Here is a 23161-nt window from a genome sequence, read left to right as displayed (position 1 = left end):
ATGCATCCAGTCATGAAAAAGATCTCAGGTTCAGTCCCTGGCATCTCCAGGTGCCTGAAGCCCAGGAGAGCTGATGCCAGTCAGTACAGAAATGAGTGAACTAGATGGGTGAACTATTGGCCTGACTCTGTACCTTCCTATGCTTCCGAGCTTGTTCGCCATTTGCTTTTCTGCCTACTATGTTCCCCGTGGAATAATGGAGGTCAAATCCTTTCCCATTAGGTCCGGAACGGTCAGAAGATCAAGCAGCAGCAACAGCCCACTTGGTTTCATGAAGGCCAGCCCTTCCCCTCCTTTTGCTGCTGGGGAGCATGGAGCTGTCCCAACCTCCAGAAGGTTCTCCTTTGGGGGTGCTAAGCCTTACACGCCATCCCCACAAGGTAAATTACTGGGTTTGCTTATTCCAGATTCTAGAAACCTCAGCGATATGTGTGTGTGTGCACTTTCCTTAATTCCAACCAGCATTTTGTGGGTGAATGCAGATATAGTAGCATAATTAGAGCAGTGACTCTGGTCTGGAAGTGTCCTAGCTATATTTGGTCCCATATGTGCCTGTTCCTCCCCAGGACTGAGAGGGAACCGTTTGAAAATGACAATGGTTTAAGGGAGGGACTACCAGTGAGAGGTACCACAATGCTCTCCATGTTGAGGGTCCAAAATTCAATTCCTAGCATCTCTGTTAAAAGGATCTCAGGAGGAGAGCTCAGAAAAAGAAGAAGCCATCACAGCAGACTATGCTGAGCTTTTGTATATATTTATTTATCCTGGGGTTTGGGGGGGGTCTGTCACCCCTCTGTGTATTGCAGGACTCTATCTCCTATCGTCACTGACTGGGGCTGATGGGAGTTGGAGTCCAACACAAGTGGAGGGCCTCAGCTCCTATACTTTTGTTTTTACTAACACGCGCGCGCGCGCACACACACACACACAGAGAAACTTTTCCAGTTACTGAGTTGTTTGCTTTGAAATATAAAGAGATAAAAATAACACAAAATGCAGCAATATCAAAGTTCCATAATCAAACTAAACAGGTGTAAGAAGTCTTCAACTGAAAGCTTGCTGGAAGAAATAAATCTTTCATTCCTTTCAAAAAGAAACCAAGAGTGCGAGGTTTCTAATTAGATGTCCCAATGATTTGACTTGATATAAACCAGCTTTACTGTTTGCTTCGAACATCTGAAAGCACTCATAACCTAAGCGAGCTTATGAACCTTTGACTAATTGTATCTTGACAAAACCTCATTGTTTCCTATGTAGGTTTTCAGAAGTTTGACTGGTATAACGGTGCCCCAGTTTGATTTAAAAAACAACAGCAATATTGCTATAAGTAATCTAAACGAAATATTTGCTATAGGGAGCGTTCAATTTATTGTCTGTCAGTGCATTGATGTGCTTTTTAATTTTTCAGTTGGAACAATTCCAGAGCAGCCTGACCAGACCGTTCTCCCTTCTCCCTTTGGAACAGAGATGAGAAGTCGGGTGCCCATACCTGGTAGGTTTGCCCTTGGCACTATCTTGAGATTTCTGCCCTTCCCTTGCCATTCTTTCTTACTGATGCGTAATTCTGGGCATCCTTCTTCCCCTCTCGTCCCTCCAGGTGCCTCAGTGCCTGACCCTTCCCCTCGAGGGATGGGCTCCCGTCTCCACAGTGCTCCCAACCTGTCAGATTTGCATTCCTGCCGGCAGAAGATTACAAAGCAGTACTCTGATCCTCTGGTTCCCCATTTCAACCAGGCCGCTGCTGGCCAGCCAGCACAGACACACGGCCTGCAACCTTGCCGCCCACTGAGGTCCTCGCCAAAGTTCTCTGAGTTTATGCAGAGGAGCCCCTTGCCAACCATAATGGGCTCTCCAACAAAGGTATTGTTTTCCCCCTGCCTCCAATGGGCTCTCGCTTGTGGCCTCCTAAAGCTGTAAATCTAGGACAGAGATTTGCAAATGAGCATCAGGTGCAGGCATATTAAGCAGTCACGTTTATTTTTAATAGCGCTTTTGTGTCCCATATTTATTGTATTGTGTTTTGTATTCTAAATGATATTCCATGGAATTCAAATTGCATTGCAATATAACGGAATATAAGAACTAAAAGACACAATTAAAAATGCAGTTAAAACCGTGTGTTATCTAGCACAGCTCATGACAGTTGCCACAACAAGCAGGAAAATATATCCCCAAGTTTTAAAGAGTGTGAGGGGAGAAGTTTGGGTGCCCACTGATCTTAGGAGGTTGTGTAGAGGGCAATGTTATGAAATGGTGGGGGTAGTAGATGCAGCCCCTGTTTGTGATTGCATTTAATGCCTGTTTATGTGTGTATGGAGTGGGTGGGTGCTTTTATTAATAGCGGCAGAGATAAGCCATGGTGCAAACAGTGACTCTCTCACACTGAACACTAGTGAACCACCTCTCTCCACTCCTCCCCCACTTTTTGTTTTTAATTTAACAAAAAATAGGTCATGCCTCCTTTTGAGTTCAACAAAACCCCAAGCTCCCAAAACCTGCTTGCCCTCCTGGCGCACCAGGGCGTCATGATCCCGACAAGGAACAAGACTCTGCCAGACTTGAAGGACATGGGTCATTTCCACTGCCAGCAGGCAGGCCTAGGATTGAGGCCTATGGAAGAAGCCAAGGGCAGGTACGAAGCTGACCAGAAAGGCATTCACAATGCACACGACAAGTTTTGCTGTTATGATGGGCCGGGCTGGGGGGGATAGATGCTGATTTGCCACTCTCCTTGCATCCACATACTGTATTTTTCGCTTTAGAAGATGCACCAGACCATAAGACACACCTAGTTTTTGGAGGAGGAAAACAAGGGAAAAAAAATATTCTGAAGCCTCTTCAGGGCAGGGGGAGTGTTCTTCCCGCTGCCCTGAAGAGGCTTTGTGTCACTATCCCAGAAGCCAGAACAGCAAGAGGGATCGCTGCGCAGCGACCCCTCTTGCTGTTCTGGCTTCTGGGATAGCTGTGCAGCCTTTATTCGCTCCATAAGACGCACACAACATTTCCCCTTACTTTTTAGGAGGGAAAAAGTGTGTCTTATAGAGCGAAAAATGCGGTGATTTTTAAATTTCACATCAAGGAATCTTCAAAGCACCTCAAAATTTCCTGTGTTGGTTATTTCTCAGGCTAAATGGGATTCCCAGCAAACCATATTCACAGTCCCTTTCTGGGAGTTCTGGTGGCTCCACATGCCAGCAACCCTTTAATCTCCTCACCCCAAGGTCAGGTATAGCAGGGGCAGGTAGAAAACTGAGTCAGCCCATTGGTTCGCCTAGCTACATAATTGTGTGCATTGACCAGGCTGGGGACTCTCAACCCTGCGTGGTGATGCTGAGCCTTGTACTTGGGACTTCCTGTGTGCCACTGAGTTACAGCCCTGCCTCCTCCACGGCTATAGGCTCCCGTCTCCATGATTCACCTGCTTCAAACCACCGCCTCCATCTCCATCCTTGTCTCCACCATGGTCCCCTTTTCCTGTGCCTCATGGCTTTTGTGCAACACACCAGCTCCCACAACTGCCTCTGCTTTGCCCATGTGTCAAATAGGGTCCTGTGAAGCAACAGGATGAAGGCTCCTTTTATCAAATAATGGGGAGGGGTACGTCCTGTGCTGGACATATGGGACAAGGCAAGAGAGTGTGCTTCGGCCCACTGCCCTATATCCAGCAACTGTGGTTGGTGACGAGAAGCTTTGGTAGTGGAGGAAGCCCCTGGTATCGCCAGTTACAAGGGATAAGGGGAAGGATCCTGATTCAGACCCCAGAGATCTGCTGGCAATCACAGTGGGCAGTACTGAGCTAGCATGGCCCGGTATAAGGCAGTTTTCCATATTCCTTAAGATGAGGAGCACAAGCTCAGCAGTTTGGCGTGTGACAGACACTCCTTGCGCAGCAAGTGCACACAAGGAGTGCTGTCTCAGGCAGGCTAAACAGGTGCATAGCTTAGTTTGCCAAAGAAATGCCACACTTTTCCTGCTTTAACTGCTGAGAGGTCCACACTAATGGCCAGCATCCAATGGAATGACTCCATAATTGCTCTTTTCCTCTCCTCCTCCTCCTCCTCCTCCTCCTCCTGTCATTTCCTCTGATGATATCCTGGATTGCCCAACATGGGGAGGCTTGGTCCAGCGCCAGATCTAATCTATTTATGATTCTATTCCTTGGCATTCATCTAGGCCAGGCATAGGCAAACTCAGCCCTCCAGATGTTTTGGGACTACAACTCCCACGATCCCTAGCTAACAGGACCAGTGGTCAGGGATGATGGGAATTGTAGTCCCAAAACATCTGGAGGGCCGAGTTTGCCTATGCCTGATCTAGGCTCCCGATTCTCAGACATTTCAGGGGACGGAAATTCTTTCCCCGAAGCCTTGGGAAGTAAAACAAACATACATCATTTTTTAAAAAATATTTTTATTAAGTTTTACATAACAAAAATTCAAACACATTATTCATCTCCTCATTTAGGATTCTCTGAATCCCTTGACTTCCTTCCGTGGTTACCATTATCAATCTTTCTTTTTCATCTGCTTATCTTATTTTCTATTTATTTATTTTTTTAAAAAAATCAGCTCATTTTAAATAATTTCCCAGAATGCTTTAGTTATCTTGCACATCCACCACATATTTCCAGCAAACATTGGAAGCAGTTCTATACATTTTTGCTAGCTTTACAGGTGTTAAATACCACCAATACATCATTTTCATGTAGTTTTCCTTCAATGCAAAGCACGCTGTAAATTTTAAGTCTTCCCTCCCTTATTTTTCCCAAGATGAAAATTGAATATTGTGCCCAGTGTCTTGTGCCCATTTTATCATTACTGATTCAGCTTCTTCGTCCTTAGTATGCCACTCTAGCCACAATTTATACATTTTAGAAAGTAACTTCACATTATTTTCCAATAATTCCTTTTCAAACCTTGAAATTTCTGTGCTAAATCCATTTTTCTTATCTATTTTCAAGACATCATTTCCTTGGTGGTGTTGCAGCCAGTCTGTCACTAACTGTCTTACATCTTCAAAACTACATACATCAATTTTGTTTACTGTTATCGAAAAACTAAGTGACGAGCTCTGCTTCCATTTGTTCTGAAACTACCCAGGAAAAATAGGTGGGGAGCAGTTTTTTTGAAGCCAGGAACCATAGAGAGGAAGGGAGGAGCTCTGATGGGACAGGAAAACGGGACGGTTTCAGGAGGACTTTTTTTGGGGGGGGTGTTGCATAAAAGGAGGCTGCAGATTGCTCACCTGTGCTCTAAGAAACTGGCTTTAAAAAAAAAAAAGTGAGGAGTCTTTTCCAGGCTGGCATCCTTCAGATGTTTTAGACTACAGTTTCCATCAGGCTCAGGCTGATGGGTTACCTCATGAGTTGGCAACCCAGATCTGCTGCCTCATTGGCAGGTCTGAGGCAACCCTTGCAAATCTACCCTCTTGGGGGCTGAGGCTGAGCTCCTTTTCAAACATTCAGTATAGCTCTCCCCAGCCAGCAGGCCAGCTTGCATCTGTTAGCTAAGGTGGGCTCCATTTTGCCTTAGATAGAGCCCTCCCGGCCTGCAGGCTTGATGTTCTATAATAATAATAAAAATGATAATTTATTATTTATACCCCGCCACTCTGGGCGGCTTCCAACAAAATATTAAAATACCGTAATACATTAAACATTAAACGCTCCCCTAAACAGGGCTGCCTTCAGATGTCTTCTAGAGCAGGCATCCCCAAACTCGGCCCTCCAGCTGTTTTGGGACTACAATTCCCATCATCCCTGACCACTGGTCCTGTTAGCTAGGGATGATGGGAGTTGTAGTCCCAGACATCTGGAGGGGCCAAGTTTGGGCATGCCTGTTCTAGAGAGGCCTTTTGTCCCTCTTTAAAGGCCACTGTGCTTTTCACTGCAACCAGCCGTTAGGGAGCAGAAATCCACAACATCTGTGCATCCGTTCATCTGTCTGTCCCCTCACATTCACTTGTCTTGCCTCTCTTCTTCCTCCAGGTCGCTCAGCACTGGTCGCCTCACTGATCTCCTCCTCAAAGCTGCTTTTGGGGAAGCTGGAAGCAATGACAGTTTGAACAATGAGAAGCCCATGGAAATCACAGGTACAGGGAGATGGGAAACTCTGGGGTTCCTTTTTTGTTGTGCTCCTTTTTTTAGTTACTCGAATTGGAGGAGCTATAGACAGGGTTCTCGTCCCTCACCCTCTCCCACAGATCCATAATATCCTGACAGCAGCCCTGAGAGGTAGGCTAAGCTGAGAGACAGCAAGTGACTGGCTCAGGGACACCCAGTGAGCTTCATAGCTGAGTTGGGGGATTTGAACCTTAGTCCCAGCCCAGCACTCTTAACTTCTAGGCTGACTGTGTTTCTATCTTGATATCTTTTATGGCTCTCATAAAATATTAACTCATTCTTTCCTCGTAGCTCCTTCTGCTGTCTGTGGAGGAAACTTACACTCAGGGGCCAGGGATGGCGGCTCTGCAAGTCCTTCCCCAGTGGTCTTTACTGTTGGTTCCCCTCCCAGTGGGACAACCCCACCACAGTCCACCAGGACCAGAATGTTTTCAGGTAATGAGCGCTTCCTGCCATCTTGACACTGCTGTCCAGAAGGAAATTGGAGTTATCTTCATAGTTACTGTCCTGGCTTTGTGTCCTAACTCAGGGATGTGTGTATTCTAGGAACAAGGAATCTAGTGTCTCACATGCACATGCACACACTCTGAGCCGCCTGAGACTTGCTTCCCTGTTATGTCACAGATCTTGAGCTAGCAATTATACAAACACCTTCCTTTTTTTAAAAAAAATGTGAATTTTTGAGATCTAAGGAAGCTCAGGGGATTTGCCCCACCCCAAAGCTTCTCTAAGTTCTGGGTACCCACTGGAGTACTGGTGCACACATGGAGACTATTTTTATTTCAGGAGAAGCACCATAAATGAGGAAGCTCCTGCTCACATGGAGCTTTGCTTGCAAGCACTGCCGTTCTCATTGTCATTGGGATGATAGTCCTATGAAATAAGGCTGTGTTTGGACTTATCTTGATGGAAAGGGATTAATAAGGATAGCTGAGGATTAAAATGTCACAATTAAGGGCTCATCCACACTTACCTTTCACCCTGCTTTAAAGCTCCTTGTCTGAGTGCACCCCATCTAACTTTCCCCAGGAAAAGCTGCTCTTTAATGCTGATTCAGAACAAGCGGAAATTCAGGTTTCCCCAAAATTCCTGAAATTCAGAAATATGGCACAAAAGGAATCCTGGATGAGCCCTAAATTGGAGCTTAATCTGAATCAATAAATTAAACTGTGTGTGTTTGTTTTTCTCCTTTGGCCCGAAGAGTCACGTCTGGGTAACTTGCTTCTGTGTTTCAACCCTTTTAGTGGGATCTTCCAGCTCTCACAGTTCGGGAGGGTCTTTCAGCGGGCGGCACTTCATCATGAGCGCTGGCGGGGATGTGCTCGAAGCCCCATCAGGCGTCAGATATACTTTTGCCGACCCCATCACTGCCAACCTGGAGGGAGCAGTCACCTTTGAGGCACCTGAGCTACCGGAGGAGACGCTCATGGAAGTGAGTTGAAACCCACCTCCCCACCCACCCCAGAGACCCAAGATTAAAACACGAGGCGGAAATTCATTTGGTCCTCCACAGGTTCATCAGTGTCCCTTGCATTTCTCACCTTGTCAGACACAGACACAGTTTGGGTGCCTGGTGTGGAAGTTTACATTCTTGGCCTCCCTGGGTTTTATTAAAAGCAAAATGCTGGTCCTTGTGACTGTTGGGAGTAAAAGAACAAAAATACGTTGTCAGTGTCATGGGGATTCAGCAGCGCTGAGGTGGGGCTCCAGTCCCTTACGTAGCTCAATACAGCAGCTCCCCATCCTGTCCCTGTTTGCTACTTCTGCACAAATCATGAGATATGGAAAGAATTGCTGGAAAAAAGATTCTAGCTACCCCACTTTAAGATGTTGTATTGTAAAGCTCTTCAGTGCCTCTGCCGCCATGCGGCTTTCCGGTGTTCCTGATCTAGGTGAATATTTAGCATCTTTGCCCTCTGAGGTCTTGTTCAGTCTTTACAACCCTGTGAAGTAGGTTAGGCTAGGGGAGTTATTTGCCACTTAAAAGAGCTTTGTGTCCAAATGGGGATTTGAACCAAGATCTCCATGGTTGTAGTCCAGTATTTGATCTGCTATGGCACACTGTCATTTAGGGCATCGTTTTATGGCTTCCAATTTGTTCGTTAACAATTTTATTATTATTATTAATTGACTTGTGCTTCCAGGGACTTGTAGCTTAGAAATGTTAAATAAGGTCAAGTGGGAGGGAGTTCCAAAAGTCGTTTAGGCACCACATCTGGGGATTAATACGGTGTGTGTGTGTGTGTGTGTGTAGAGCTGCAGTGTTAATTATCACTGAATACTATGTATTGGCGGTTTCTTTCCTTCCATTCATCTTTGTGATATATGCTGCTGCCACTTGCCTCCCAGCTGCTTCCTTTTCCAAGCAAAAGAGGCCTTTTAAAAACTTCCCTCTTGTATTATTAGAAGGCTCTCCCTTGGCTCATTTGGTTGCTATGGACAGTGAAGGAAAGGCAGCATCACATTGGGGCTTGTGTTCCCATGAATGGAGCGGAGGGTTGTTGTTGTTTGGCTACGGGAAGCCTCTCGACTCAGCCAGGAGCTCGCTGAGGGATAAAGCCAGCCTCAGTTTTCCATCTGTATACAGGAAGAAGAAAATGTCTTTAGAGGAAGCCTGCGAATCTGGAAAGGGGAGTAGAATTGAAAGCTCTGAACCGTAAAAGTTGAGACCGTTGCTAGGTAATAAATACCTAGTGAAATGTTAGTGGAGTGTTGTCAGAATGCTGTCTCGTCAGTAGTGAAAGCTTGAATTACACCTGATATTTGGATCGCGCCGCTGCTTTCTGAAGGAGACTGAATGTCGTGCTCTTTTGAGTCACAGCAGCCTGATTCCCACCCCCAGGCGACCAGGGCATTGCATTCTTACCATTTCCAGTTCTTGAGTCAGATCTGCTCTTTCGCATTGTCTGCAAAGCTGCACACGTGTTTAAAAATAACCAGCGATCCTGGCCGAAGAGGTGGTTCTCCATGTTCCAAGCTGCTATCTCCTGAGTGTGCAAAGGAGTTGGGCTAGGGAGACAGATGAAAACAAAACCCACGCGGTTGGCTGTGTCGGTGCGCGGAGATATGGGATTCCAACCCTTTTTAAAAAATTTGAAAAACTCACTCGGTTCAGGTTGCTGTTGAGCTCAAAGACATCAAGCCCTCCCACCCACTCCTTTTGTATGTGAATTGAACGAAAGCCTCTGGCAAATGTGCACCTAGATGAAAGTGATGGGAGGGAGAAGAGGGGGGAGGGGGCAGTGGAAGGAAAGTAGGTCACTGTTTCATCTCTATTTATAGACCCTCAGCAGTTTCTATAGAGCTGTGCAAACACAGGCTCTGCACAAGTCTCAATCCCAGCTTTTTAATTTTTGAAGTCATTAATTCTGTGAGTGGGCAGGCCCGTAAAGGTGGCTGCTGATTTGGCACCGGCTCCCTCTGAATGAGAACCACAGTGGGAGCCATGGGAATGTTCCTCACCTGTGGCTCCCCTTGAACTACAGATGAAACGCGAAAAATTAGAATATCGTGAAAAAGTTCACTTATTTCAGTAATTCAACTTAAAAGGTGAAACTAATATATGAGATAGACTCATGACATGCAAAGCGAGATATGCCAAGCCTTTATTTGTTATAATTGTGATGATTATGGCGTACTGAAATAAATGAACTTTTCCACGATATTCTAATTTTTTCGAGTTTCACCTGCAGTGCTGCGTTGGGAGCCCTGGGAGTGTGTGTCCATGTTTTCCACCCATCCTGCCCCTTCCTTCCACTTTTCTTAACCGTGGCCTGGGAGAGTGTTGGCATAGGCCTTATCCCCACAGCCATTCCTTCTCGGAGCTCAGAGGGGCATTCCTAACTCTCTCCCCCTTCCCCCAGACTTATCTTCCCAATAACCAGTGCTCTTTTTAGGGGGTTATGCAGTACTGGCACCTCTTTTTTGTTTGTTAAAAAGTGTGACACTTACCATAACAACGTCATGAGTACCGGCACCTATTTTTCTAGAAAAAGTGCACTGCCAATAACCCTACGAAGCAGCAGAAACAACAAATGTGTTTCTGGCATCTTAAATGCAAACCAGTTTATTAAAAGAAGCCTGTGGACTGTATTGGGCTCTTGAGTGAGAGAGCAACTGGCTTGGATAAAAGCCATACAGCGTTGTTGTTTTTTAGAGCATTTGTATCCCTCTCTTCAGCCAAAAAGGCTCCCAGGGTGGCTTAATATCAGTTAAAGCAGGACAGTCGCTGCTCTCAGGAGTGCGATCTTCAAAAAACAAACCAACAGAACTACACACAAAGGGAAATGCACAGGCAGGGAAGAGGCGCGGGAAAGCGGATTATTAAATAATGACCATCTGGCATAGGAACAGTTCAGGGGCAGAGGAAGTACCTGATGGAGCATGTCTTTCAACGCTGCTGATGGAAGGAGGCCCGCTTCCCTGCTGTCCCAGTGAGGCAGCCTGATGCCAGGTGGAGGCGGAGGGACAGGAGGCCTGCTGGAGCCCCCCTCCCCAATGACTCCCAAGGGCATGCAGCCCTCGACAGGGGAAAGGTTGCCCACCCATAGTGTAAAGCTCACAGCCAAGGACAAGGTGTTGGTCTTTCCGTGAATCTGCTGCTTTCTGCATTCTAGAAGAAGAGTTTGGAATTGATATCCCGCCTTTCACTCCCCTTCAGGAGTCTCAAAGCGGCTAGCATTCTCCTTTCCCTTCCTCCCCCACAACAAACACTATGTGAGGTGAGTGAGGCTGAGAGACTTCAGAGAAGTGTGACTGGCCCAAGGCCACCCAGCAGCTGCATGTGGAGGAGCGGAGACGCGAACCCGGTTCCCCAGATTAGGAGACTACCGCTCTTAACCACTACACCACACTGGCTTGCTAATGAAACCTCGTCTCCCTTTGTCTCCCTGCTCACAGCAAGAGCACACGGACATCCTTCGCAGCCTGCGCTTCACCCTGGCCTTTGTCCACTACGTGATGGAGATAGCGGCCGTCAAAGGGAACACCAGCGAGATGAGCAGCTCGGTGGCCTCCGAGTACCAGCTTCAGGAAAGCGTTGTGGCTGACCAGATCAGCCTGCTCAGCAAAGAATGGAGGTAAAGGGTGATGTTTGGGGAGGTCCCCGAGAGAACTGTGATGGCCTGGCTTGGGCTCAAAGCAGCTTTGTGCATCTTCCCCTGCAGCTGTGTGGGTGGCAGCTCCATTAATCTGCTGGTGCTTCCTTTTTTCAGCTATGCAGAACAGTTGGTGCTGTACTTGAAAGTAGCAGAGTTGCTGTCCGCAGGCCTGCAGATGGCCATAGACCAGATCCGGGCAGGCAAGTTGTGCCTCTCCTCCACCGTCAAACAAAGTAAGCACTCTTCTTCAAATGCACACACACAGGGGGATTCCTGATGGTGGGTTGTATCCCATGGTAGTCCTACTTAGGTTGGACCCACTATAATTAGTAATAGCTATGAGTCGACTCTGATTAAGACTACCATAGGCTGCAACCCACTTCTCTTTTAAAAAAAAATTATTTATGCACTTTCACAGACTTAGTATACACATCTTATGTTTTCATTCTTTAATCACACTTCTGTTAGCTTGCTATGCCCCCATATTTTTAGCATCTACTGTGATGCTGATAGAATTGTCCCTTTCTCTCACCTTTGCCGCAAGCAATACCTGCTCAGAAAAATAATCCCTGCTTCCAGTGGTGGCATTGATCCATGTCCAGCCCCTGCCCCGCCCCCTCTCAGAGGTCCCAAGAGGCCGTGGCCACTTCCGGCTTTTGAAACCCTGAGCCATCATACAAATACAAAATGACAATTTGCCAAAACAAAATAAGGCATAAAACAGACAGACACCAAGAGAGAGAAAGTGGTTTGTTTATACTGAGAGAACGTGTTCATCACCGTCAACCCTTGTGCCATCAGAACTGATGCATTTGTTACATATAATAAAACACAAGTGTGTTGTCATGCTGCAGTTTGCTTGGCCACAGACAGGTGGCGATGCCGACCACAGTGTGACAAGAGGTGGTGTTTAGGTGGTCCAGGCTTTGCGTGCCGAAGGTCCTCAGCCCCTGAAATTAAAAGGATCCAGTTGCAGAGGATGAGGGACCCTTGCCTGAGACTCCAGAGAGGCACTGCCAGTTTGAGCAGTATTCAGGCAATACTCAGAGAGGTCCTGCTTCTTTCTCCCCTGGCCCTCCTGCTATTACATTCCAGGGTGAAGTGAAAATTGAGTTAGCCAAGCATACAAGATCAATCTGTCCTGTGCGTACTTGTTTTTATCTTCCTCTATCTCTCTCTCAAATTAGGGACAGCACTGTTTTGCACTCTGTAAAATGTGATCGGTGCTACGGGTCTCCACATGTATTCCAGTTGCCCGTCTGGAAAACACGTCGCCTGATCTGAATGTTTCAGCTCTTAGCTATGTGCAAGGGCTTAACGATAATTGATGTGGGTGCAACTTAATAATTACATGTTGTGCCTCTGCTGTTAAATAACACACAGTCACTCAGCAGGCTGAATCATTTTGTTCCTTGGCACGGGATCCTCTGCGGGTACTGGAGGCAAAAGCAGAGTCCACAGAAAGGAATGATGTTTACATATACGTAAGCATCGTATTACAGCACCATCTAGGGCACAAGACTAGGGGTATTGGTGAGCTTGGGGAACTCAGTGCTTTGCATACGTATCAGAAGTCTTTGTGGAGGGCAGCCTTCAGCAGTAACCCTGAGTTGGCCCAATGAGGATAGGGCAAGCAAAGAATTCTGGCCACAGAATGCTGACTGGCTGTTGGGAGTGGGCAGGGGGACAAATCTTGGAAGAGTTTATGGCTGAAAAGGCTTATTCCTTGCTGCAACTCTCTGGGTTCTGCCGTGGAAGAAGATTCTGTTTGTGCATACAAATAAAATGATGATGTTGTTGATGATATTTCAAGATTGCACAGCCCCATTCTCAGTTTTAAGTTATGCTTCCAAATCTGCACACAAGAAAAGCTTGTGTTAAGAAACCTCAAGTGGTGGGGGGGAGCTTAGCAGTATTTTTATTTTTATTAGTAGCGTTTTTAGCAGCTACAGCAGAGGTAAGGTTTCAGATAATAAACCACAGCAAATAAAATGAACATCTGCTGTTGATCATCTCATCATCATCTCAGGCAAGTTGAAAGGTGCCTAAAATTTAAGAGAGGAGACACCTGATGGACCACCCTCTTTATGGAAGGCATCTCATAAATAGGGTATCATCATCATCAATGAAGTAGCCCTCTCCCCAGATGTCACATGCTGTACCTGGGACAGTGAGGTCACTCAGAGAAGGGCCTCTGAGGATCTCAGTGCTCAGATAGGCTCAGGCACCTGGGAGTCCTTCGGATGCGCCAATTGGAAGCCATTCCCCCAATAAGCCAGTTCCCCAAACCTCCATCAAATGTTGGGCAAATGATGGGCAGTCAGTTGACAATGTTGGTGTTGGTCACCCTTTGCAAACACTGTGGCGAGAGACTGTTGATGTGGATAAGGAGTGGCCAGAAGCAGAGGCCGTCCTGTAAAGTAGTGTTATCCACCCCTTCTTCTTCTTCTCCTTCTCCTAGTTGTGAGGAAGCTCAACGATCTGTATAAATCCAGTGTTTCCTCCTGCCATTGCCTGAACATGAGGTTGCAGAGGTGGTTATTGGACAAGCAGAAGCTCATGGATCGCATCAACAGCATCACCGCCGAGAAGCTCATCTTCAGCCATGCCGTGCAGATGGTAGGGAGAAATGCTTCTCATGTATACTGGATTGCATGTGTGCAGGATTTGGGGGTTAGTATGGTGGCATTTGCTGAGCCCTAGGGATGGGCTAGGGCTTAGCCCAACCCCCTGGCAAGCACCATTTCCCCTCACCTCTTTGCAGGATACAAAGGGGCCCTAATAAGAGTTTTAACACATATGCACCTTAAGTAGCAGTAGCAGCAAGGGCCGTGCAAACCGAAAGAGAACCCCACAGTTCTCTGGGAATGCATTCCTTGCACCTTTTGTGGGCTGTGTGTATTCATGGTGGTAGAATGCATTTAGACAGATCAATCCTGGGTACCCACAGGGATAAAAGGGTCTCCAGTAACTTGGGGAAACCTTGGAATGGACACAGTAGATCTGGAACTAGCCTAGATGTACCAGTGACCTGATGAGATATAAGGCAGCATCAGATGGTCACTTTGCATCCCTCTGGCGTATCTTTGGGATTTTTGCACTCCCTCAAACCACAGAGTTCTCTTTGCACAGAGTACCCCAGAGACATTGGAAGCAGAACTAGACGGAAAACCTCCCTGGGTGCTCTGAGTGAAAATGCTCTTCAGGGACTTTTACCAGCCTCTGGGCTTTGGCAGGTGCTCAACTGTACCAAGCCGTGTCTCCCTACTCTCATCCCTCTGCTGTCTTCAGCATATTTTTAAGCATCCTTTCTGGGTGCCTCTTCTGAACGTCCTGCATTTTCTCCCCCTATGGCCAAAACAAGAAGGACCTCCGCACCGTTGTCAGTCTCCTGCTTTCTGCCTAGACCTTTTGACGATGCTCTCCTTGGGCAACATCCACATGAGAGGCACGTTCCTAGTTTGAAATACTCAGGTGATGCTCCCCATGATGCGTCAGTGCACAGGATCTTCCTGCAGGAGTGCAGCAGAATCAGCCCTTTTTGCCCATCCCCGCTGGCAGAGAACTGGAGTCTGAAAGCCACAGCAGAGAGATGTGGGCTTATTAAGAGGGCAGTGTGAAAATGCATTCTACGCTTTTCAGCAGCCGAGCAATGTGAGGTGTGTGTGTGTGTGTGTGTGTGTGTGTGAATCTTTGCTTATGTGCAAATCCAGTCTGTTGAGGCAGAGTTGCTCAAGCATTATATTTGCTGGCAGAGTAATCGCATGAAGCATTCTCTCTCCAGGTTCAGGCAGCAGCGCTGGATGAGATGTTTCATCACAGAGAAGATTGTGCACAACGGTACCACAAGGCACTGCTGCTCATGGAGGGGCTCTTGAACATCATCACTGAGCAAGGCGACATTGAGAACATTAATAAATGTAAGGGTCGGGAAATGCTTTTTTCCCTTTTTTTTAAGTAAAAAAGTATAGATGCGATGGTACGATATGGCTGTGCCATCCGTATTCTTTTTGTGGGGCGTTCCCTGACGCTAATTGGTAAAGCACTGCTCAGAAATCACCTTGCTTCTTTTCCTGCATATGGTTTTTTTTATAAAATAAAATATAAAAGCAGTGCTTGTGCAAGTGCATCTTTAACAGAGGGGAGACTCTGAGGAGCTGAAAAACTAAAAGGCACAGCAAACAATTCCACGTTAAATCCTCCTAGCTTAAATGAGAATGCAGGTGGAGTGAGTGGATCATAGGCAGAGCAAATGGGAGGAACAATAAAAGAGCAGGACAGTAGAAAATCAAATGAACTGTAGAATTGTTGGGAAGGGATCCCAAGGCGCATCTAGTCCAACATTAAAAAACCCCAGCAGCTGGCCACCAATGAAGGAGAATCTGTAATTCCCCAACTGGAGGCACATCAGAGTTCAGGATAGTGTAATGCAAGGAAATTTCATAACCTTGTAACACCTTTACAGTGCAGTCCTCTACCTGCCTGCTCAGAAGGCCCCTTGGACTTCACCCCAGGACAGGGTTATAGGAGTGCAGTCTTGGTTGTTACATTTCAGTTTCTACTTTATTCTAATCAACTTCACACACCTTAGGGATTGATTTCTTATGTTCTACCTCAATCACTGAGATCATCTGATGGAGCACTTCTAATGGTTCCCCACATCCCTGAGGTTTTGTTGGCTGTCACTAGAGACCAAGCCTTTAACGTGGCAGATTGTGCCCCGTGAAACTCGCTGCCAGCAGTGATTCAGCAGGAACCAATCCCTCCTTTCATTAGAACATCTGTTTTTAGCCAATCAGTAATCAGTACCTGTTGGTGGTTTTATGCTGGTTTTATTGTGTGTTGTACTCGATGTATTGATGTTGGACACGGGTGGTGTTGTCTAAACCACTGAGCCTTTTGGGCTTGTCAATATTAAGGTTGGCGGTTCGAATCCCCATGATGGGGTGAGCTGCCATTGCTCTACCCCAGCTTCTGCCAACCTAGCAGTTCGAAAGCATTCCAGCACAAATAGATAAATAGGTACTGCTGCAGCAGGAAGGTAAACGGCGTTTCCGTGTGCTCTGGTTTCCGTCACTGTGTCCTGTTGCACCAGAAGCGGTTTAGTCATGCTGGTCACATGACCCGGAAAGATGCCTGCGGGCAAACGCTAGCTCTCTCAGCCTGAAAGTGATATGAGCAACATACCCCATAGTCGCCTTTGAATGGACTTAACAATCCAGGGATCATTTACCTTTACCTTTTACTCTGTCTTGAAGTATGTTTATAAAAGTGTGGATTATATATCCATCCATCCATATGCGTGCCTGGTTCACCAATAATGCTAAACTCCCCACCCCCAACATCTGTGCAACTGAGGCAAGGAATAAAGCAATCTTTTGATTCACTTGTCTTGATTCCTGGCTTTATCATTAGATATGAACCAGGATTTCATGATTCCAAATGCATGCAATTGCAAAAGAAGCCACCTTCAAGCTATGGGTTACAAAGCTGTCTAATTCAGCAAACTAGAGTTTACCTTAGACTACAAGTCTTGGTTTGCACATCACGGCAAACCAGTAATTGGGGAAAGTGAAACTGAGAGTGCTGAAGTCCAAACTTTTGCTCAGACTCCCAAAAGCTCTTGCAGATGATGCTCAAACCAGTCTTCCTCAGTGTGGTACCCTCCTGATGTTCTACTTCCAGCTCCCGTTACTTCCAGCAAACATGGCTAATGGTCAAGGTAGATGGGGAGAGGATTCCAACCATGTCTGGGGGGCATAGAGATTGAGACAGCTGTGCCAAACCATGGTTTAGTGTTGTGTTTGAACAAGGACGATATTGGTGTTGCTGCAAGGACAGCTGACCCCCTAAAATCTCATTTTCCCCATTTCCTTTCTCTTTCCAGGTAAAATGTGTATTGAACGCCGGCTGTCAGCTCTACTATCCGGCATCTGTGCATGAGGAAAATAGCCCTAAACTCTGCAGGTGATCATTTTCCGTCTCTAAGCACCTGCTACCAAGATGGTAAAGCACTGTATGAGCAAGCCCGTCAGCAACGAATTTATCGGATGTCCATGGCAGTTTCCCTGTTTTGGCGTCCTTCGAGGAGAACTTCCCCTGGGTCGGACATGGAATTGCTACAATCTTTGTGTGTGTGTTTGTGTGGCCACAATACAAACCGGGGAAAGATGGTGGCTGATCCAGAAGGCTTGTTCCCCTTGCCCCAACTCACCATCTGGTGTGAAACAGCTGGGTAAAAAAGAAGGAGGATCAAGCCCTCCTTTCATGCCTGTTTTCAGAGAGCAAAGTTGCTGCTGAGCTGGCCTTGCCTGGAGCACTGAGGTCCACTGCTGGCAGTGAATGATCCAGACATTTCTGCTCTTGGAATGAAAGAGATTTATCCAGAAGGGGGAATGTCCCTGTTGGCCAGTTCTGCAATCCAAGCCCTCGTCTGCTGATAGCCAATCACTTGGGAGCACTCTTCCTACTACGCCTCTCATTGCTCGCCGTGCGGGAAGAGCAACAGCGGTTATGTGGCCGGCATGGAAGCCAGAAGCTCACCTTGCTCTGAGAAATTGTGGCTTCTTACGTTATTTTTTCCCAGCTGCAATGCTGGAAATCTTGAGTTCAGAGTCCCTCACCTACATGACAGACAGAAGCAGGGTGGTTTGGGGTGGGAAGCCGTTCCTCATTTCCTACGTGGGCATGGGCAGAGCTAAAGAGAGCTTGTCTATCCAGACTGGAGCACTGGGACTTGGACTCCAAACTCTCTTGCTTTGGTCTCAAGCAGCCAAAATGTTTTTTCTTCGCCCAAAAGGGAAGTCGTTCAATAGATGCATGCTTGCAGCCCTCTCCTCCCATGGCCTGCATCTAAGCATGAGAAAGCATCTGTGCTGCTCTTGGCTGTTGCCCAGATAAGCAATCCCTCCTCCCAGAAGGGTGGGAAGCAATATAAGAAATACACACATAACACGTATACTAGCTTTGTGAATCAAAGGAGCACTTTACGGACAACATGAACCTGAGCTTTGGATACTTGGCAGCCCCGCAGTGATCCAAAAACGTCGCAACTTCTAGGAATGCTGTTCCCCTGCCTTTCGCCTGCCCTCCCATTGCCTCACGCGTTGTTGGTTGTTTGTCTGTTGGGTGGTTGTTGTGGTTGTTTTAAAAGAAATTGCACTACAAGTGTGTATGTGTTTTTGTGCGCGTGTATATACATATTCATATATATTACCACGTTGATATATATTAATATGTATATGGTATATAATATATAATGTCACTCTATGTGTTAACTGAACTGTATTTTATGCTTGTGAGGAGAAAAAGAAAATTAACAATCAAGCAGTCTATGTCCTTTTCATGACCAGCGGCGCTAGCGTGAAAAAAAATTCAGTACCATTTTGTCTTTTCCCTTTTTAAAAAACGGATGTGCTGTTTGGAGGTCCAGGTTTTTTGAAAACTCAAGGATGAGATCTCGATATTGTGCATGCTTCATTCCTGCCCCTTCCATTGTTTATAAAAACAAATCCCCCCCTTTTTTTGGCTGTTGTTGTTAACCTCTTCAAAGTTTTCTCTCTCTTCCCCACTTCGATTTAAAGCGACTAAGCAGCCAAAGAGAAAGAGGAGGCACACACTGTGTGTGTGTTTCATGTAGGGCTGTGCTTTGTGTGTGTGCATTTAGGCTTGGGGGTGTTGTGGCTGCAAGCAAATGCCTGATAGGCTACCTTTTTTGAGTGATGTCCTTCACGCCCCGCCCCCCAGCCCTTGTGCATGGTTTTAATGCAACTGATCCAGTTTGCAGCTGTATTTTGTCTGTGCTGGGCAAGAAAGCATCCTTGGCAAACAAAACCTGGATTTCAGGCTTTTGTTTGGTTTTGTTTTTCAAAGAGTGGGTCAAGTATATCTATTCGCACATGGTTTGCTTTTCATCACTTGTGTGTATCCCCCCGAAAATATGTAAGGGACAGCCGTACTGACTTTGGAAACCCTGTTTCAAAGCTCCTTGCAATAGGTGTCACCCAGTGGGTGGGGAATCATTTCTCACACTCACCCCTCCATGTGTTCAATCAGCACATTTTGATGGAATCTGTTGCTTGCCCCAGCCCTTCTGCATGGCTTCTCTTATCTTCCGCTTCTATGGCAACTCAGCAGTGCTTAGCACAAAGGAAAGATCCTCCGTCCTCCTGATATGATACCAATTTCATAAAGGCTTGTCACTTGTAGTTATGGAGCTGCTGGTTGCTTGTGAAAGGGGTTCTATGCTGGTACGATTCACCCTGTAGTATTCCACACACACACACCCCAAGTTGGATTTGAAGTTCCTTAGGGTGTTACTGTGCACCTACAAGTCTTTCCTTAGCTTGGCAATGCACGTAGTAGGAATCCTACGCAAAGCATTTCAACATAGGATGACCCCCCCCCCGTCCTCCTTTGCAAGGACTGCAAGGGGCAAAAGGGAGATCAGAGGCCTCACAAGTTGTCTCCAACAGCAAACGGGCCACTTGGACACCATCTTCCCTGTTATTGTGAGACCCGCATTGTATTTCTAGTTAAATTAATCATTTCTAGATTTGCATGTATATTACCCCATGCAAATGTTATGTCCTCTATTGCCCTATTGGGTTCGGTACGGTTGGCAGTGCATTTTATCTTTTTGGCAATGCCACAGTGATCACCCTAGCATGCAAATATGCATGTGCACACACACACACACACACACACCCCTCTCGGGCTCCATTCATTCTGACACCTGCCTGCCAAGCAAAATATTAACAAAACTGGTCACGACGAGTGCCTGCAACAATGCAAGAGACAGAATGGGGGAACAGAACCAGTAGATAAAAGCAAAGACTCAAATCACCCCCACGATGTGTTTCTTTCTTCCTTCGTTCCTACTTCTATCATTTGTATCCTTTCCCAGGTTCTCATGTTTCCCCACTGCCTGATAATTCTGCTTTTCCTCGCAAAAACATAGGCTGCTAATGCTGGGCATTTCAAGTCGTCCCAAGCTGTTGCTTGATAAATTGAGTTTTAAACCATTCAACTGAGTTTGCATCTGTTTCCATATAAATAGGATGCCAGTTGTACATGTGTGTGTGTTGCAATCAGCACCATCTTAGAAAATGCATGCTCTTCAAATTTTTAGAAGAACTTTTTTTAATAATAATAACTCATGTTGCCCAGTGAATTTGAGGGTGCTTTTTCCCAGTCGATCAAGAAGTTTTCAAGCTGTTCATCTAGCTGCTTGACTAAACACTAAATCCCTAATCAGCCGACCCTCTTACATCCCTTGCGACGAGATCTCTGAGAGCCTTGGAGTTGGTTCTGTAGAAAAAGGTCCACTGGACCCAGGTGAGAGCGAAACAGACAAGCGGAACCATAACAGCATGGCAGCCTTAAGAGAAAGAAATTGGTTCACACCACTGGAGATGCTTGTGAACCAGGCCCAGTGCCAGCATGGAGGATCCTTGAGAAGCTGCTGTGGTCCTTGCCTGCTCAGGCCTGCTCCCATCTTTCCTCCAGTCAGTGCCAGGCACCCAGGCCCTTGTGGGGGCTGCCAAGCTTAATTCCATTGGGTTCACCCTCCTGTGCAGGGACCCACAGACCTAGGAGAGGGTCCCATCACCCCAGCCATCACTTCTTGCTCTTCCGGACTCCCCAGTAGTACTCAAGCCAGTAGCTTTGCTCCAAGGTTCGCTTCACAAAGAAACTTACCTTTTCCTTCCCAGCTGTTTCTGAAAGGCAGTTCTTTAGAAGCCAGCTTTCAAAAGCCGTGGGGTTTAGCACAGCCACCTATTCTCTATCAGCTCTGCATTTAACTTTCCAGCTGTACGTAGTTACTTGAATGTATCAAACGTTGTCCACAACCATCCTAGTTGCTCTCCCCATCTCCCTCACATCACACACACAAAAAAGATTATGTGGTTTACAGAACTTCGATAGATAGATAGATAGATAGATAGATAGATAGATAGATAGATATAGATATATTTTCCTCAATACTTGAAATTTAGCCACTGCGCTTGGATTACAAATAGTAGAGGCAAGTTATCTCTTTTTGCCACCATGTGGGTGATTTTAATATTATTTTTCAATCTTAAAACTGCACGCAAGCATGAAACGTCAGGTGGGTGGGTTTGTGTTTGTGTGCTTTTGTTTTGCTTTCGGCGGGAAAACTAGTATTTATTGCTTTGTTTAAGGAATAGAAGAGAGGTTTGGGAAACAGAGCAAGGAAACCAAGCAGAAGTGGCTAATCCAGTCTATTCACTCTCATTCATGGGTTTGTTACTGTCTCAGTGTCCCGTATGTAGCGTCCTCACTAGATTTCAAGGAACCTCAGCCCTGATAACGTGTATGTGAGAAAGTGTGCTGTATGGGGGGTTTTTCCCCACATGGTTATGCTTGATAACTTTTGTTGGTTGTTCTTTTTTAAAATTTCATGTTGTGTGACTTTTTTTTTGTTCGTTCTTGCTTTAAATTGTACAATGCCGACTTAAGAAAATAAACTGATTTTTAATTGTTCGTTCTTTGTGCGAAGACCGCTAATGTACCTTTCCATCTGTTCACAAAAATGGGATGTTTTCTAAAACACGAATCCAGCTACATACATACATGAGGACTTTGAGATGCCCAAAGGAACTAGCTAGCTCCCCTCTAAATCTGTTCTGGGAGGTTACGCCAACACCCTGTCAAGCCTAGATCCAGGAAATGCTCAGAAGCCATTGTTTCATTTTTATATGCAGTCTTGTATAACCCCCACAAACCCCGCCCCCATTAAAATTCTAACGTGATCTTAGACGTGGGTGTATTATGCCAATAGCTTATCAGCAATTGCCTCTGAATAGGGGAGCACCTCTGGTTTAAATGATGTCAATCGGATAACAGCTTTTTGGGTACTCTGGTCGCAGCCTGTCCTCTGTGTGTCATCATTGTTGTCTTCTGTAAAAGTACTTTCCCTTGGCCAAGGCTGAATAAAACCAGTGAGAAATGTGTACAGTTCAACCCCACACATCTCTGCAGACTGAAGCTGACGTACAATTTGACCTCTGGGGCAGCTTAGCTGCGATGGAGGAGGCCTGAGAAGTTTGCTGGGAATCTCAGAACGGGAGCCTGTTTGGCTTGAAAACCTAAGCAGGCGTTTCCCCTTCAGAAGTGTGGGAAGAAATCTGGAGTAAAAGGGGGGGGGGGTTTGTCTAAGGTTACCAGATTTTTTCCCCAATGAATCCGGGGACACTTTTTAACTTCAGTAGGAGTGATAGGATTTTGTAGGGGGGCTGATTTGTAAATCTGGGGACTGTCCCGGGAAACGGGGACATCTGGTAACCTTAGGCTTGTCGTTTTCGTGGGCTGCATCCCAGCAAAGAGTATTCCGTGGCAGACTAGTACTGGCAACGGAGGCTTCATATGGAAGGAGTGCCAGTTGCCACAGGTAGGTCTCCTTCCTGTGAATTTGTCTGGTTCCCTTTAAAGGGCATCTACATGAGCCATTGCCACCAGCTTTTCTTTTCCAGAGCAGAAATGATGACCAATAGCACCTGGGTAGTTCACAGACCTTCCTCCTTGCTCTGCCCCATGCAAGCGTTTCAAATTCACTTTGTGACAGATTAGCATAGTAGGGGATGTTGGAGAATCAGTGGCCTCCTTTTGGGTTTGTGTGGCTGTGGGGTCTATCATCGTGACCTGCTACACTACAAATTTGACCACTGCACTACTGATTTGCCGTGTTTTGTGGCAGCAAATGCCATTAACTAAAATGAGAGAGAGGGAGAACACACAAGAACTAGAAAGACCTTTCTGGATCAGGCCAAAGGCCCATCTAGTCCAGCATCCTGTTCTGACAGTGGCCAACCAGTTGGCAGTGGGAAACTCGCAAGCAGGTTTCACGCGCAAGAGCGCTTTCCCTTCCCATGGATTCCAGCAACTGGCATTCTGAGCTCTGCTGCAAGACAGAGCATAG

At 46.3% G+C, this 23161-nt stretch overlaps 1 protein-coding gene across 1 annotated transcript in view; it reads left to right on the top strand.

The window, feature by feature from the left end:
- ULK1 (unc-51 like autophagy activating kinase 1) overlaps positions 1–21726 on the top strand; it is a 113484-nt gene extending 91758 nt beyond the window's left edge. The window contains exons 17-28 of the mRNA XM_081893270.1: positions 223–380; positions 1409–1492; positions 1598–1860; positions 2451–2632; positions 5987–6090; positions 6413–6556; positions 7366–7553; positions 11021–11199; positions 11335–11453; positions 13682–13839; positions 15005–15140; positions 17108–21726. Coding sequence (XP_081749396.1) covers positions 223–380; positions 1409–1492; positions 1598–1860; positions 2451–2632; positions 5987–6090; positions 6413–6556; positions 7366–7553; positions 11021–11199; positions 11335–11453; positions 13682–13839; positions 15005–15140; positions 17108–17163 — 1771 coding nt within the window. The 3' untranslated portion in view covers positions 17164–21726. The remainder of the gene's footprint in view (positions 1–222; positions 381–1408; positions 1493–1597; positions 1861–2450; positions 2633–5986; positions 6091–6412; positions 6557–7365; positions 7554–11020; positions 11200–11334; positions 11454–13681; positions 13840–15004; positions 15141–17107) is intronic.
- The last annotated feature ends 1435 nt before the right edge of the window (positions 21727–23161 follow it).

The sequence above is a fragment of the Podarcis melisellensis genome (genome assembly GCF_964234715.1).
Source record: "Podarcis melisellensis genome assembly, chromosome: 16".
Classification (NCBI taxonomy): Eukaryota; Metazoa; Chordata; class Lepidosauria; order Squamata; family Lacertidae; genus Podarcis; species Podarcis melisellensis.
Note: the sequence above shows the minus strand (reverse complement) of the source record. Positions and strands in the feature narration are given on the sequence as shown.